The following is a 16274-nucleotide window of genomic DNA, read 5'->3' as shown; positions in this document are numbered from 1 at the left end:
ATCGTCACGAGCCCAGGAGAGGTGCTGCATGCGATGTCGTGCAGTTGGTAGAGGAACTAACATTAGTTATCTGCTGACATAGCCCATTACTGCCTAACGGAAACGCGGGGGAGGCATGCATGCATGAGCACTGCCTCCGAGCTGTGTTCTTGCTCGTCGCTGCTGTAGTATGTAGAATGATAATAGCAGGAAGAGTATGTTAAAAAAAAGAAAGTCGTTAACCTGAGGTGTCACAAATCATTTATTGTTTGTCCGGAGTGTAGCCTTGTAAGGGAGGGAAACGTGGACGATGAACTATACAAACAGCAAGGGAATAGACGTTTAGGAAATGTGGTGCGAAAGAGGATGCTAAAGATTAGATAGACAGATTGTATAGTAATGAAGAGGTACTGAATTCAGAGAAGAAATATGTGTCACAACCTGACTATAAGAAGGAATCAGTTTATAGCACATATACGGAGTCATTACTAAATCTTCAGCATGGTAATGAAGAGAAAAAATTTTAGAAGGAGTCTATGTGGCTACTACATTGAGTTGTTGTGAAGAGATGAATACGCTTGCACACGGTAGACCACCGTGGACAGCTTCACCAAACCGGTCTTCAACCTAAAAAGCACAAGAACAAAGCCGCGCGGAGTGGCCGCACGGCTGAGGCGCCATGTCACGGATTGCGCGGCCCCTCCCCCCGTAGGTTCGAATCCTCCCTCGGACATGGGTATGTGCGTGTGTTGCTCTTAGCATAAGTTAGTTTAAGTCAATGTAAGACTAGGGATCGATGACCTCAGCAGTTTGGTCCCTTACAAATTAACACGCATCTTAACATTTTTGAAATTTTTGAACAAGAACAATACGTGCAAATCGCAGTACATTGAGTAATACAATAACAGTCATGGAAGAAAACTCGGAGAAATATAACGAAAACACAATACAGACATAGTTACAGACTGTTTATTTACCACTGACAGTGCACAGAGTAATTGTGATACATTTAAGTAGTTGAGTACCATTTTTCCTGAAGGGGCTATCATTAATTTTCTCTCGCTCCACTCTTAACTGTATACAAGTTTACCTTCTCCAATCATATTGTTCCTTTTTCATAACTGTTCATTAAGTCCAACACTGGTTTGTACACAAAATCATACGCGTCTCTGCCATATATAAAATCCAAGTGGTTAAATTTCGGAAATTCAATCTTGTTCTTTTCTTTTGAATTTCCAAGTTGATTGTGCAAACGATCGATGTCCTGCAAAAGAAAATACTTATTATCTGAGGAATTAAACAAGCCTTACAAAATAGAAATATTTATAATAACTGAAAACAATTTCAACTGAGTGACTTCACTCTTTTTTTCGTGTAAAAAAGACGTAATTAACAGTGAAATTACAACAGAACACTTACTACATCCATATGAATACTCTGAAAATCACATATAAGTGCCTGGCAAAGGGTTCATCGAACCTCCTTCACAATTCTCTATTAGTCCAATCTCGCATAGCGCGCGGAAAGAATGAACACCTATATCCTTCATTAGTGAACTAATTAATAATAAAACAGTTTTGAGACATTATTTATCGTTTATTTACACAGATTCTAGAATCTGTTTAGTAAACTACGTGGGCAGTATTAAATTGTATAATTCAACAGGGCTGTTGGTACACAACAATTCTCTTCTCCCACTTCTGGTAGTAACTGTTTTTACTTTCCAGACTTCACAAATCTCCGCCAGGAAGCTTCATAATAGCGCAAGCACAAACCATGCTGAATGACTCATGCTGGAAACAAGTTAATGCCGTGGCTAAGGCGTTTTTCTACAGTACGCTTTCTTCCAGGAATGATGTTCCAGCAAGGTATTCTGGAGAGTTTCTACAAGATCTGGAAACGTAGAGAGAGTTGCTAGATGCTTCGAAACTGTGAAGATAGCTCGTGGGTCACGCCTTGATCACTTTTAAAAAAGCATTGACTGACAACGCAAGGGTCCGGGTCTGATTCTCGATGGAACACACTGTTTTAATATATCAGTAAGTTCCAAGAAAAACCGCACCGTCACAGAAACAAAAATTAATACGGCCTGTTTCCAGGTTTCGGTTAAGATTTTCAGGATGTTTCCACTGGTCATAAGGCAACTGTTGAAACCGGTAATACTCTCAAAGCTTTTTGGGATTTGGTTGAAAAAATGTAGCTCTAGAATAGGCTAAATCTCTAACGGCCCTTCACACCCAACGGAAATGAACGATACGAAGAATCAAACTGGGCCCCAGTAATATTATCTAACTGAGATTTTGTCTCGAGTGTGAAGTCATATCGTACTGTAATGTTCAGAAGTTGTTTGTTATTGAAATGGTTTATTCAGTTACCACTTGAACAACATTTCCTCTGTTTCATTCCTGCAGAACATGATTGCTGTAGTTTAGGTAACAACTCATACTAAAAGTACGTACAACAACTTCCAATGGAAATTAGTATTGCGGTATAAACAGAAGTTCTGGAATTGTTTGGAAGTGAGTTGTAATGCAGGAAGTTATTTGACTGATGAAACATTCGAGAATTTAGATTTGTTTTGTAATTACTTCTAGAACGGTGCGGACAGAATATGAAACGTCCCCTTAGAACAATTATACATGACTGTGCTTAAACTGACACACAATATTTTTTAGCGCAACGCAATCTGACTTTTAATAATCCCTACAAAAGAATGGCCCTCACTGACATTTACCTATACCTTTCACAAATCACTTACCTCACCAAAAATCTTCGTTACTCGAACTACTGCAATACAGCGAGCGCCACTACTGCCAACTAAATAAAAGATTCAAACTACTGAAGGCACTAACTACTGATAGGCATAGTTAGCAAATGAAAGATTTTGATAGAGAACAAACAATGTTGTTTAATAGTCATAACATGTATAGCAGTTCATGACATCCAGTCTTACAAATTTCAAAACTCCCCCATCTCTCTCCCCACGTCCACCACTGCTGGCGGCTCACCTCCAACTGCGCAACGCTACGCGCTGTTAACATCCAGCTGCCCAACACTACAATGGCCAACAACAATGCAAACTAGCCGCAGACTGCCCACAGCACAGCCAGTGATTTTTCATACAGAGCGCTATGTGGCGTTACCAATAAGAAAACCTAAACAGCCTACTTACAAATATATTGGAGTAGTTCCAATGATCGGAAGTAAATAGACAGTTTTCCTTTAGATATGGCACAAATAGCGTATTTTTCTTTCTTATTCGTTGCTTGTGTAGAATTTCATATATGATCGATAGTTCGGCAATTGACATTTTGCATGTGAATGGCATAGATGATTAGGGTGTAAAAAGCTCTGATGATTACTTAAGTGGCACCTGTACTGTGTACGCAGAAAAATGCAAGATAGAATGCATTGTAAATAAAGTACTTCAACGATTACTTGCAAAACGGTTGACAATGGTGAAGAGACGTAAGGAGCTGCATTCTACCTTCATTTCCTACTACCTGTACTGTGTACGCAGAAAAATGCAAGATAGAATGCATTGTAAATAAAGTACTTCAACGATTACTTGCAAAACGGTTGACGATGGTGAAGAGACGTAAGGAGCTGCATTCTACCTTCATTTCCTACTATCGTCGAATCAATTATAAATGTAGGGTGGCACAGCTTTGAATGTTGCAAGTGCACAGGCTGTAAAGCAGAATGAGATACAGCTCAGATAAAAGGTAAATCAGATCAGAGACCATTTACCAACAGACGAATAGTATCGAGAAGGGAAGAAGGATCGTCTATTGAAAATACAAAGGTGGGAATCTAGAGAGGTAGAGGAACTGTACTATTTGATAGAACAGAAAACACTATTCTATTAACGGGAACATATCCCAAAGTAAGTATTCCATTATTATGAGACAAACGTTGTGTCTTTTGCAGTATTGTGTTGAATATAATCAACACTCCAGTGAACAGCTTGGCAAGACGTGGGCTCGCGTGCGGTGCCTGGTTGTGAGATGCAAGGCGCTCTGATTCGCTGCACGCTTCCCCGACCGTCAAGCCACGCTGTCTGAGCATGAGGAGGAGGAAGAGGGGAAAACTGCGAACGAACCGCATTTAAATGGTAATGGAGTCATACTGCATACGACTTGTTTTTGTACTTCACATATCCCAACAAATAGCTCATAAATGAAATAAATTTTCAGTACTATTCAATTATTTATCGCTCGCTGAAGAAATAATATAATTTTTATCTGGTACAAACTGTCGGCACATGGACAGATGCAAACTATTTCACATGCTCTCGCACTCAAAATGTGACGTAATCGCGACTTGTTAAGTTTCATAATCGAAAAAAGGTCTCTCACACAAATCACACAAATAAGTCGATCGACATATTGTAGCATTTGACAACTGCAAACTGGAAACGTGGATATTCTAACTGGGGAACCAAATGTAGACTCCCTGGACAGTTTTAACGTATAAAGATTTGTCATTAAAACTGGAGTTACCTTGCAGGTCAATCTGTCACATCTGCACATGCACAGGGACGCTTTCAACTGAATCGGCGAACGGTCTCGAAAACAGATGTGAGAGCGACATTGTCATCAAAACCTTTAAAAATCTATCCCTGTATTTGTCTCATGGCATGGCACTGTCTTGCTGTGGACAGTGTGCTGTAAAGACCACTCAGAATGTGAGATTTCCAATCCATTCTAGATGTTTTCATTTTCGTTCCTGCACTCCTTTTTTTCTTCATAAATTCAACGACAGCGATTTTTAATTCAAAAAGTAATTTCGAGTTTTCTTCACATGCTGCGTGCCTGAAACTTCGGAAGTTAAGTGTTTGTTGATGTACTGAACAACGAATTCCATCTGTCAACTGTTTTAATTTTTTGTTCTTTCATTGCCAGCTAAATCTTTAAACTCGTCATGTATGGTTCGTAATGTTGTTTCATAGGAAATTTGCAATACCTGCCGTTTATGTGATTGCATAATAGATACCAAGAACTTTCATCTCTGTCTTCCGTCATTCCCACTCATGTTTAAAGGCACGTGACAATAGATCGCTACATTGCCTCTTTTTCGTAAACATCCACTGAAACAGTGAACGTCCATCATGCCACGAACAGAAGGCCAAAGGTAAACAGCCCTGACACCACAATTCTGCCGAACTGAATAGAGTTCTGGCGACCGAGAAATGCCACATCGCAATACTAAATGAAATGTCGTGCTGTATCGAGTACTCCTGGGAAGGAAAAAGCTAAGTCGGAAGGGTCAAGCCACAGCCCTCCCATGGTCAGCACCTCCGTCCTGTGTGAAGTTTGTCACTGAGTGGCTGACTCAGCTCTACTGAGTACAGAATACGAATTAAGAGTAAACCGAAAAAAGACAAATACAATGAAAATTAGTAGAAATGAGTATAGCTGGAAACCTGACACCAAAATTGTTCGTCGCGACGCAGACGAAGTTAAGGAATTCTGCTACACTGGAACCAGAATAACCCATGAAACATTCTGCCAGATTAAAATTGTTTGTCAGACCGAGACTCGAAATCGGGACCTCGGCTTTTCCCTGGGAAGTGCTTTACCGACTGAGCTACCCAAGCACGACTCACGACTCTTTCTCATAGCTATACTTCCGCCAGTAGCTCGTCTGGAAAATAACCCATGATGGACGAAGGAAGGAGGACATAAAAAGCAAACCTGCACAGACAAAGAGGACGTTCCTGGCAAAGAGAAGTCTACATGTACGAAACGTAGGACATAATTTGAGGAAAAAATTTCTGAGAATGTACGTTTGGAGCACAGCAATGTAAGGTAGTGAATCGAGGGCAATGGATAGACGAAGAGAATAAAATCGAAGGGTTTGAGTTGTACTGTTGCAGAAGGAAGTTGAAAATAAGGCCTCAGGCAATAGCCTCCTTGGTACCAGAGGCAACTTCAGAGGGTCAAAACTATAGTGGAAGAGAGGAACTGGAACGCATCCAACAAATAATCGAGGATGTAGATTGCAAGTGGTACTGGGAAATGAAGAGGTTGGAACAAGAGAGGAGCTACTGGTGGGCTGCACGAAACCAGTCAGAAGAATGATGACTCAAAAAAAAAGGGTTTGGTAATCTGCTCAATTAAAAACAGAATGTCGTGAACTACGAGATTAGCGTGAAAATTAATGTGGGCTAAAAACTGACGCACACCTGCTTTTAGAACGCGACCTAAATGACGTTGAGAAAAGTACCAGGTGTGATGTGGAAGCTAGCATCCCCCCCTCCCCCCTTACGCATGTGTCGTTTGAATGCGCTGCATTCATCCAGTGCATTCTGAGTAGCCGAAGTACAGAGACATGTCCTACTGCTACGTCAACGCGAGGTAAAGAGCGTGCTTTTAACGTATTTTTAACTATTGAAAATGTGACTCCTAGAGAGATTTGTCCTCATTTAATAGCTATTGATGGTGACGTGCTGTTGATAGGTCTACTGTAAATCATTGGGTATTAAAATTTCGCTTTTACGAGTCTGGAAAAGCTATAATTGTTAATCAAACGCGCAGCGAATGTGCTGTAATTGCCACAGACGATAAACATCGCAAACTCGTCGAAAGCTGCATTCAAAAAGATCGGCCAACCACACCAAAGCATATCTCGAACAATAGTGCAATATCACAAGAACGTGTCGGCTTCATTACTAAACAATTAGAATACCGTAAAATCTGTGCACGATGGGTACGAATACATCACACAGACGAAAACAAACAGCGTTGACAGGAGTACTACGAGCAGAATTAGCAGCGGTTCCGTGACGAAGAAGACTGGCTACCTTTTGAAAATTGTGAGGCGGCCGCTGTGGCCAAACGGTTCTATGCGCTTCAGTCCAAAACCGAGCTGCTGCTCCGGTGGAAGGTTCGAATCCTGCCTGGGACATGGATGTGTGTGATGTCCTTAGGTTAGTTAGGTTTAAGTAGTTCTAAATCTAGGGGACTGATGACCTCAGACGTTAAGTCCCATAGTGCTTAGAGCCATTTGAATGTGAACATTGTGACGAGAAATGAGTCATGGATCCACCATTATGACCTAGAGGAGAAAAGACAATGCACCGTATATCGATATCCGTCTTCTTCTCAGACGAAAAAGTTGAAAACACAACCATTCGTAAAAAAAAACGAAAAAAACTCTTTTGACTGGGTTTTGGGATGCTCACCGAATTTATGTGGCTGATTATCTGGTACGATGGGCTGCGGTAAATTCTTTTCAGTGCACAGAGACTCTAACACACCCCTCAAGCGAAGTTTGTAGTTTTAGAGGCAGCCTGGAGCCAATATAACAACTCGTCCACACACCTTGCCCTCAAACTAAAAGGCTCAGTGAAACCTGAAGTTTGAACCGATTCCATACCCTCCTTCCTCGGAGCGATCTGGATAAATCAAATTTATCACATCAGAATCCTGTTCAACGCCACCGACAGATTTAAACGTTAACAGTTTGGCTTCAGAAGAAATACAGAAACACATGACACAATAACGGCGCTACGACTTATCTTAGAAAATAAGCTGAAAAAGGGCCTATCTACGTCATAGTGCCGCACGGGATTAGCCCAGCTGTTTAGGCGCTGCAGCCATTGACTGTGTGGCTGGTCCCGGCGGAGGTTCGAGTCCTCCCTCGGGCATGGGTGTGTGTGTTTGTCCTTAGGATACTTTAGGTTAAGTAGTGTGTACGCTTAGGGATTGATGACCTTTAGCAGTTAAGTCCCATATGATTTCACACACATTTGAACAATTTTTTTTTTACTTTACAGCATTTGTATCCGTACACAATTTTTTTGACAATCTTGAGTGGAATATACTCTTTAAGATACTGAAGGCAGCAGGGAAGAAAAACACCTAGCTCCTAGCGAAACCTTATTTACAACTTGTACAAATGGTTCAAATGGTTCAAATGGCTCTGAGCACTATGGAACTTAACTTCTGAAGTCATCAGTCCCATAGAACTTAGAACTACTCAAACCTAACTAACCTAAGGACATCACTCACATCCATGCCCGAGGCAGGATTCGAGCCTGCGACCGTAGCGGTCGCGCGGTTCCAGACTGTAGCGCCTAGAACCGCTCGGTTACTCTGGCCAGCCGGCACACTTGTATAGACCCCGGACTACTGTTGTACAGGGTGTTACAAAAAGGTACGGCCAAACTTTCGGGAAACATTCCTCACACACAAAGAAAGAAAATATGTTACGTGGATATGTGTCCGGAAACGCTTATTTTCAATGTTAGAGCTCATTTTATAACTACTCTTCAAATCACATTAATCATAGAACGGAAACACACAGCAGCAGAACGAACCAGCGTGACTTCAAACACTTTGTTAGAGGAAATATCCAAAATGTCCTCCGTTAGCGAGGATACATGCATCCACCCTCCATCGCATGGAATCCCTGATGCGCTCTTGCGGCCCTGGAGAATGGCGTATTGTATCACAGCCGTCCACAGTACGAGCACGAAGAGTCTCTACATTTGATACCGGGGTTGCGTAGACAAGAGCTTTCAAATGACCCCATAAATGAAAGTCAAGAGGGTTGAGGTCAGGAGAGCGTAGAGGCCATGGAATTGGTCCGCCTCTACCAATCCATCGGTCACCGAATCTGTTGTTGAGAAGCGTACGAACACTTCGACTGAAATGCGCAGGAGCTCCATCGTACATGAACCACATGTTGTGTCGTAGTTGTAAAGGGACATGTTCTATCAGCACAGGTAGTCTATCCCGTATGAAATCATGATAACGTGCTCCATTGAGCCTAGGTGGAAGAACATGGGGCCCAATCAAGACATCACCATCAATGCCTGCCCAAACGTTCACAGAAAATCTGTGTTGATGACGTGATTGCACAATTGCGTGCGGATTCTCGTCAGCCCGCACATGTTGATTGTGAAAATTTACAACTTGACCACGCTGGAATGAAGCCTCATCCGTAAAGAGAACATTTGCACTGAAATGAGGATTGATACATTGTTGGGTGAACCATTCGCAGAAGTGTACCCGTGGAGGCCAATCAGCTGCTGATAGCGCCTGCACACGCTGTACATGGTACGGAAACAACTGGTTCTCCCGTAGCACTCTCCATACACTGACGTGGTCAACGTTACCGTGTACAGCAGCAACTTCTCTCACGCTGACATTAGGGTTACCGTCAACTGCACAAAGAATTGCCTCGTCCATTGCAGGTGTCCTCGTCGTTCTAGGTCTTCCCCAGTCGCGAGTCATAGGCTGGAATGTTCCGTGCTCCCTAAGAAGCCGATCAATTCCTTCGAACGTCTTCCTGTCGGGACATCTTCGTTCTGGAAATCTGTCTAGAAACAAACGTATCACGGCTATTGCCCGTGCTAATCCATACATCAAATGGGCATCTGCCTACTTTGCATTTGTAAACATTGCACTGACTGCAAAACCACGTTCGTGATGAACACTAACCTGTCGATGCTACGTACTGATGTGCCTGATGCTAGTACTGTAGAGCAATGAGTCGCATGTCAACACAAGCACCGAAGTCAACATTACCTTCCTTCAATTGGGCCACCTGCAGTGAATCGAGGAAGTACAGTACATACTGTCAAAACTAAAATGAGCTCTTACATGGAAATTAAGCGTTTCCGGACACATGTTCACATAACATCTTTGCTTTATTTGTGTGTGAGGAATGTTTCCTGAAAGTTTGGCCGTACCTTTTTGTAACACCCTGTATACATTTATGAGCCCATACATTATGACCACCTACTTGAAAGCGTATTGGTTCACTTCTGGAACGCTATATACCAGTGATTCTGGGTTCCATGGATTCGAAAAGTACGTGATAGGTTTGTGGCACCAGATGCCTATGCACAAGTCACACACTTCCCGTACGTTACGGTCTGTTGATTTGTGGGCGCAGAGCTGGCGTCCGATAGCGTCCCAGAAGGGTTTCATCGGGTTCAGGTAAGCCGAATTTGATGGACAAGATAGCAATCTGAGTTTAGTATCATGCTCCTCAAACTATTGCAGCACGATTCTGTCTTTGTGAAACGAATAGTTATCCTGCTATAATATGCCGTCACTGTGTGGAATACATAAAGCATAAGGGGTTGCAGATGTCTCTAATAATGTTCCGTTGGTCAGCAGCTGTCATGGTGCCCATGAAAGTCTAGGAAAATGTCCCCCATAACATGCTACTGCTCCCACTGGCCTGCGTCCGTGGGGCGCTGTATGTTTCGAGCAGCCGCTTCCACAGATGACGGCGTACCTAGACACGACTATCTACCAGGTTTAACAACAAATGGATTCAGCCTACCAGACGACACGATTCCATTGATCCGCTGTCCATGCTCACTGTTGTCATGAGTGACGATGTTGTTGGGTCAGCATGAGGCAGGTAGTAGTCTTCTGCTGCGAAACACCATGTTCAACACTCTGAGCTGAACAGTGTGCTCCAAAACACTTGTGCCTGAGTCAGCACTGTATTCTGCCGTCAGATATGCCACAGATCGCAGCCTTTCCTGCTTTAGAGAGTGAGTAAGCCTCCGATCCCTATGTTCTGTGATGAGGTATGGAAATCCATCTCCTTGTCGCGTACTCGTGGTTTCAGCATTCTCCGATTACTTTCCATAGATGCTCACGACAGTAGCACGCGAACAGCCGACCAGCTTCGCCGTTTCCAAGATGTTCGCTCCTAGGCACTGGGCCACAACAACCTGGCTTTTGTCAAAGTTGGTTAAGCCGGCGGATTTCCGCATTTACGCCACTTACCGTCGCTGGAATGATTTCCCCATTCGTCTTTGCTACGCTCATATATTTCTTTTACCGCGTTGCGTGCCGTCAGAACCTCCAGGCAGCATATAACCTCGTGGCGGATATTGGTCATAATGTTTTGGCTCATCAGCGTAATGCGACATTGCAGTGCCTGTGTTGTTCAGAAGTAAGATACAAAGTTCCTTTGGACATGCATGCATGGATGACGACAGATGGATATTTGGGTCCAGCCGAGAGTCGTGCTCGGATAGCCTGAAGTTTCATTGCCGTAATTTCATCATACAGCTGATGGTTGTCCATATTCTCAACTGCGAATATGTTTCATCTACAGTTATATGAGTCCAAGGACATGAGAAAGAAGCAGTTAGTGAGAGAGGAGTGGGACAAGACCGTAGCCTAATCCCAGTGGTATTCAAGTTGTACATTGAGCAAGCATTGAAAAGCAAGGAGAAGTTTGGAGAATTAACTTTAAGGAGGGCGAAATAAAACTCTGAGGTATGATATTGTAGTCCTGCAGAGATGGCGAAGTATTTCGAAGAGCAGTTGAATGAAATGGCTAGTGTCTGGAAAAGGGGATATAAAATGGGCAGATACAAAAGTAAAAGAAGGGTAAGTGATGTAGGTGAATTAAATCAGACGTTGCTGAGGGAACTGCGTTAGGTATTAGGAAATGAGGCACTAAAAGTAGACAATAGTAGATGAGTTTTACTATTTGAACAGAAAAATAACTTAAAACTGTGAAGCATGCAAAAGTTTCACGTAAGTTTTCTTGAGTCTGCTATCTGATTTCCAGTGGTCGGTGTTCCCCCCTGCAGGCGATCCTTGTACTCGCTAGAGAAATAACTGAAAGCCAAAATAGGGAAGATATAAAATGCACACTGGTAATAGCAAGAAAATTCCTTCTGGAAAAGACAAATTTGTTAACATCGACTATGAATTTAAGTGCTAAGACATGAAGTGTAGTCTTGTACGGTGCAGTAGTTATTCAGATGTGAAGAGACTTGCACAGGATATTTTTTAAAAGAATATCATATTCGCTTTCGACTCTGTTGTTGTTGTCTTCACTCCTGACATAGGTTTGATGCAGCTCTCCATGCATTATACAGTAAAGCTGCATGCCCTCGGGAAAAATTACGGCTGTAGTTTCCCCTTCCTTTCAGCCGTTAGCAGTCCCAGCACAGCAAGGCTGTTGACTCTACGGATTATTTATTGCCTAACGCAGTTTAGGCCATTGGGCATTTCCAAGTAGTAGTGTAAAAGCTTCCTAGCTCGCTTCGCTGCCGTAGATGCCGACTTAGTTTTATGTATTTGATGTATTTTGGAATTACGACTTTGGATTTACAATGCTTGTTAAACTTTATATGTCTGCTGTCTTCAGCATTTTAACCTTCGTATGCTGAAATCGAAGTAAAGCTTGAGAATTCAATCAGTTGCGTGCCTAGCAAGGCATATGTGATTTAACTGCAATTTCAGCGTGTGAATATTAGATTTCTAAATACAATAGAGTGTATAACGTTTAACAAGTAATGTAAAACTAATAACGTAACACCAAAATACACAAATGATAAATCTGGCATCTACAGCAGCGAAACGAGTTAAGAAGCTATTGCAGTACCGCTTGAAAATGGCTCGAAGGACGAAACTGCAATAGTGAAATAAAACAAATATGATGTCTTTTAAAAAACTCTACATAACTGTGAACCCCAGCTATGAGAAATTTGCACAGGACAAGCTAGTATGGAGAGCTGATTCAGTCCCTTCTTCGGACTGAGAGCCACAACACCAACAACCTGCGTAAGTATATAACGTAGACTCTGAGATTCGATCTTGTTATTTCTACACAGTCGTCATTCATCCTGAGAACTTACCGTGGGTCCAGCGAGCCAGTCGTTAGGCCCGTAGAAAAGATAGACCGGTGCAGTGACGTTTGCAAGGTTGTAGTCAGGCGGTGTAGCCTTTCCGTAACGCTTGAAATTTTTTAAGATGCCGTAATTGTATTGCCTAAAGTGACCTGAAAAAGAGAAAATTATGTGTTGAAACCATTAGGAGATGGATCGCGGAATTACTGCAATGATATATTTTGGTGATAGTGAAATCATGTTCTCTGTGCAATTTGAAAGAATTAGTCTGGACACAGAATAATCGAGTATACAGCTTCCATGAATCACATATCGTGTTCTATTGTATGTCCCATTGTAAAAAATGTGTTTATAAAACAGTAGGTAGTCGAAGGCGGACACAGAATATCATGGCGTTTACTCTTTAACTTGTATTTCACTACCAGATTTTTTTGACGAAGTTTCTTTGGAAAACAAAATTTGATCGCGATATAAGACACTTAGTAAAAGTTAAGCCTTGGTCAGATTTTCTTTGATCAAGTCTAGCGCCTCGCATTAGATTTGGCAAAAGAAAGTGTCCGTCTTCTATTTACTGCATAGATCTATGTAAGCGCTTGGAGCGCTAGCCTCGCTAGAGCTGAAACTCCCCGGCAGATTAAAACCGTAAGCCCGACCGAGGCTCGAACTCGGGACCTTTGCCTTTCGCGGGCAAGTGTTCTACCATCTGAGCTACCGAAGCACGAATCACGCCCGGTACTCACAGCTTTACTTCTGCCAGTATCTCGTCTCCCACCTTCCAAACTTTACAGAAGTTCTCCTGCGAACCTTGAAGAACTAGGCAAAGGTCCCGAGTTCGAGTCTCGGTCGGGCACACAGTTTTAATCTGCCAGGAAGTTTCATATCAGCGAACAATCCGCTACAGAGCGAAAATCTCATTCTGGAAACATTCCCCAGGCTGTGGCTAAGCCATGTCTCCACAGTGTCTTTTCTTTCAGGAGTGCTAGTTCTGCAAGGTTTGCAGGAGAAATTCTGTAAAGTCTGGAAGGTAGGAGACGAGATACTGGCAGAAGTATAGCTATGAGTACCGGCCGTGAGTAGTGCTTCGGTGGCTCAGATGGTACAGTTCCTCTTGGGACGCGACAGCGACCGGACGTGTCGGTACTTCCGCGTAGTCGTAGCGCCGCAAGCCGTGTATATAATAATTCTTGGATTGTGACCTGTGATATTCTCAGTGTTTCTTCACTACCGTCGTATACAAGCTTCTTAATTTACTCACAGCGGTCCCGACCGCTCATAAAGTGCAGTTATGGCTCCCAGTGTACCTCGTAAGAACACCCTGTGTTTTGCATTTCAGAAATCTTCCAGGAATGTGCAACCGAGTTCTCTAGAAATCCATGACTGGATAGTAGATATTATTGGCATCACATCCGATCAGGTCCACACAGTATATTATGACATGGCGCAATACTGTTTCTTTGTGAAGTATTTAGACCAGATACAACTGGAGAAAATTTTGGTGAACACTGGTGGGAAAGCAGAGTTTCGACATCGTGATCAGTCGGTAATTACAGTTTCAATAACTAACGCTGACATTGAGTATAAACAAGTGCGAGTGTTCAATTTGCCACCTGAGGTTGAGAATTGTTTTCTTAGAGATGTCCTCACCAAATACGGAGACATCCGACAGATTAGAAACGAAAAATGGTCGAGCCGTAACAAACTCCAATGTTATAGTGGGGTTCGTTCAGTTGACATGGCCGTTAAAGTCAATATCCCATCCTGTATTATGGTTTGTGGTTATAAGGCTCATGTCATTTACGAGGGGCAAGTAGGCACTTGTTTTATCTGTAACACGGGTGGCCATTTGCGAGAGGATTGCCCACGGCGAGTTGTACTTCGAAACAATCTGCAACAACGACAGAGATTAAAATTGGCTGATGTCCTAACTCAAAATCAGACGCCTTATGTGACTGACTCCCAACCGAGTGCATCTGTGTCAGAGGACAACGATCTCGGTAACAGCACCTTCCCACCCTTGCCTCAAAAACCCGTGGCCAGTCACCCCTTAGTCACCGGTGTTGCATTATAATTCGGTAACAAACGACGACGTACTATAAGTGACGGTAGTGGTTCCGGCGACCAGGTAGTAAAAAATCAAACCGATGACTCGGAGCCACGGGCCCCCACACAGGACACGCATGTGTCGGGTGGCGCAGTTACGACCCGCCAAATTCCCATTCATCCGCCCGACGCCGAAACTGTCAATACAAGTGCAGCCGAGTGTTTACAGCAATCCGTTCCGATGCCGCTTGCCGACTCGCCGCAGGTGGCCAACACACAAGAGGCGGCAGTCAGTCTACTGCAACTCGTAAACACGGCGGATGAAGCACGCGGTGCAGAGCATGACATAAACAGCCACCACCTCGAAACTGCTTCAAAACAACACGAGGACCCGGACAGCTGTATACAAACAGCCAGTGCGGCTCCAAACAAACACAGTGGGCCTCCTGAAGCCGCATCTTCGGACTTGCCGTCACCCGTCCCGAAGCAAGGACATTCACATACTGCTTACAGCCATGACCCGCCGACTCCGCCATCTTCAATGACACTTCGGACGACTTTGCGACGGCAAAGTAAAGTTAAACCAAAGGACTCTGTGGCTGGAAGTAACTCAAAAAGTAAAGTCAGCGCGAAAACTGGTACAAAACCGGCAGATGTAAGTTCGAAGTCCGGCGGTGAGATGGACTGGGCTTCCTACGCTTCCCATCACCCACAACTATCGGACGATCATGAATCAAGCTTATAAGTTTTTGTCCCTGAACATAAATAGAGTTAGGACAGATTTAAAATTAGCAATGCTACGGCAGTTTGTCTATGAGTCCGAAGCTGATATACACTCCTGGAAATGGAAAAAAGAACACATTGACACCGGTGTGTCAGACCCACCATACTTGCTCCGGACACTGCGAGAGGGCTGTACAAGCAATGATCACACGCACGGAACAGCGGACACACCAGGAACCGCGGTGTTGGCCGTCGAATGGCGCTAGCTGCGCAGCATTTGTGCACCGCCGCCGTCAGTGTCAGCCAGTTTGCCGTGGCATACGGAGCTCCATCGCAGTCTTTAACACTGGTTGCATGCCGCGACAGCGTGGACGTGAACCGTATGTGCAGCTGACGGACTTTGAGCGAGGGCGTATAGTGGGCATGCGGGAGGCCGGGTGGACGTCCCGCCGAATTGCTCAACACGTGGGGCGTGAGGTCTCCACAGTACATCGATGTTGTCGCCAGTGGGCGGCGGAAGGTGCACGTGCCCGTCGACCTGGGACCGGACCGCAGCGACGCACAGATGCACGCCAAGACTGTAGGATCCTACGCAGTGCCGTAGGGGACCGCACCGCCACTTCCCAGCAAATTAGGGACACTGTTGCTCCTGGGGTATCGGCGAGGACAATTCGCAACCGTCTCCATGAAGCTGGGCTTCGGTCCCACACACCGTTAGGCCGTCTTCCGCTCACGCCCCAACATCGTGCAGCCCGCCTCCAGTGGTGTCGCGACTGGCGTGAATGGAGGGACGAATGGAGACGTGTCGTCCTCAGCGATGAGAGTCGCTTCTGCCTTTGTGTCAATGATGGTCGTATGCGTGTTTGGCGCCGTGCAGGTGAGCGCCACAATCAGGACTGCATACGACCGAGGC

General features: G+C 44.0%; 1 protein-coding gene across 1 annotated transcript in view; it reads right to left on the bottom strand.

Annotated features, from left to right (window-relative positions):
- Positions 1-931: 931 nt before the first annotated feature.
- The window catches only part of LOC126282341 (lipase 3-like), a 276871-nt gene continuing 261528 nt past the window's right edge, over positions 932-16274 (bottom strand). The window contains exons 11-12 of the mRNA XM_049981998.1: positions 12608-12750; positions 932-1243 (exon numbers count right to left, since the gene is read on the bottom strand). Coding sequence (XP_049837955.1) covers positions 1079-1243; positions 12608-12750 — 308 coding nt within the window. The 3' untranslated portion in view covers positions 932-1078. The remainder of the gene's footprint in view (positions 1244-12607; positions 12751-16274) is intronic.

Source organism: Schistocerca gregaria, chromosome 7 (assembly GCF_023897955.1).
Source record: "Schistocerca gregaria isolate iqSchGreg1 chromosome 7, iqSchGreg1.2, whole genome shotgun sequence".
Classification (NCBI taxonomy): domain Eukaryota; kingdom Metazoa; phylum Arthropoda; class Insecta; order Orthoptera; family Acrididae; genus Schistocerca; species Schistocerca gregaria.
This window is presented reverse-complemented; position numbering and strand designations above follow the sequence as displayed.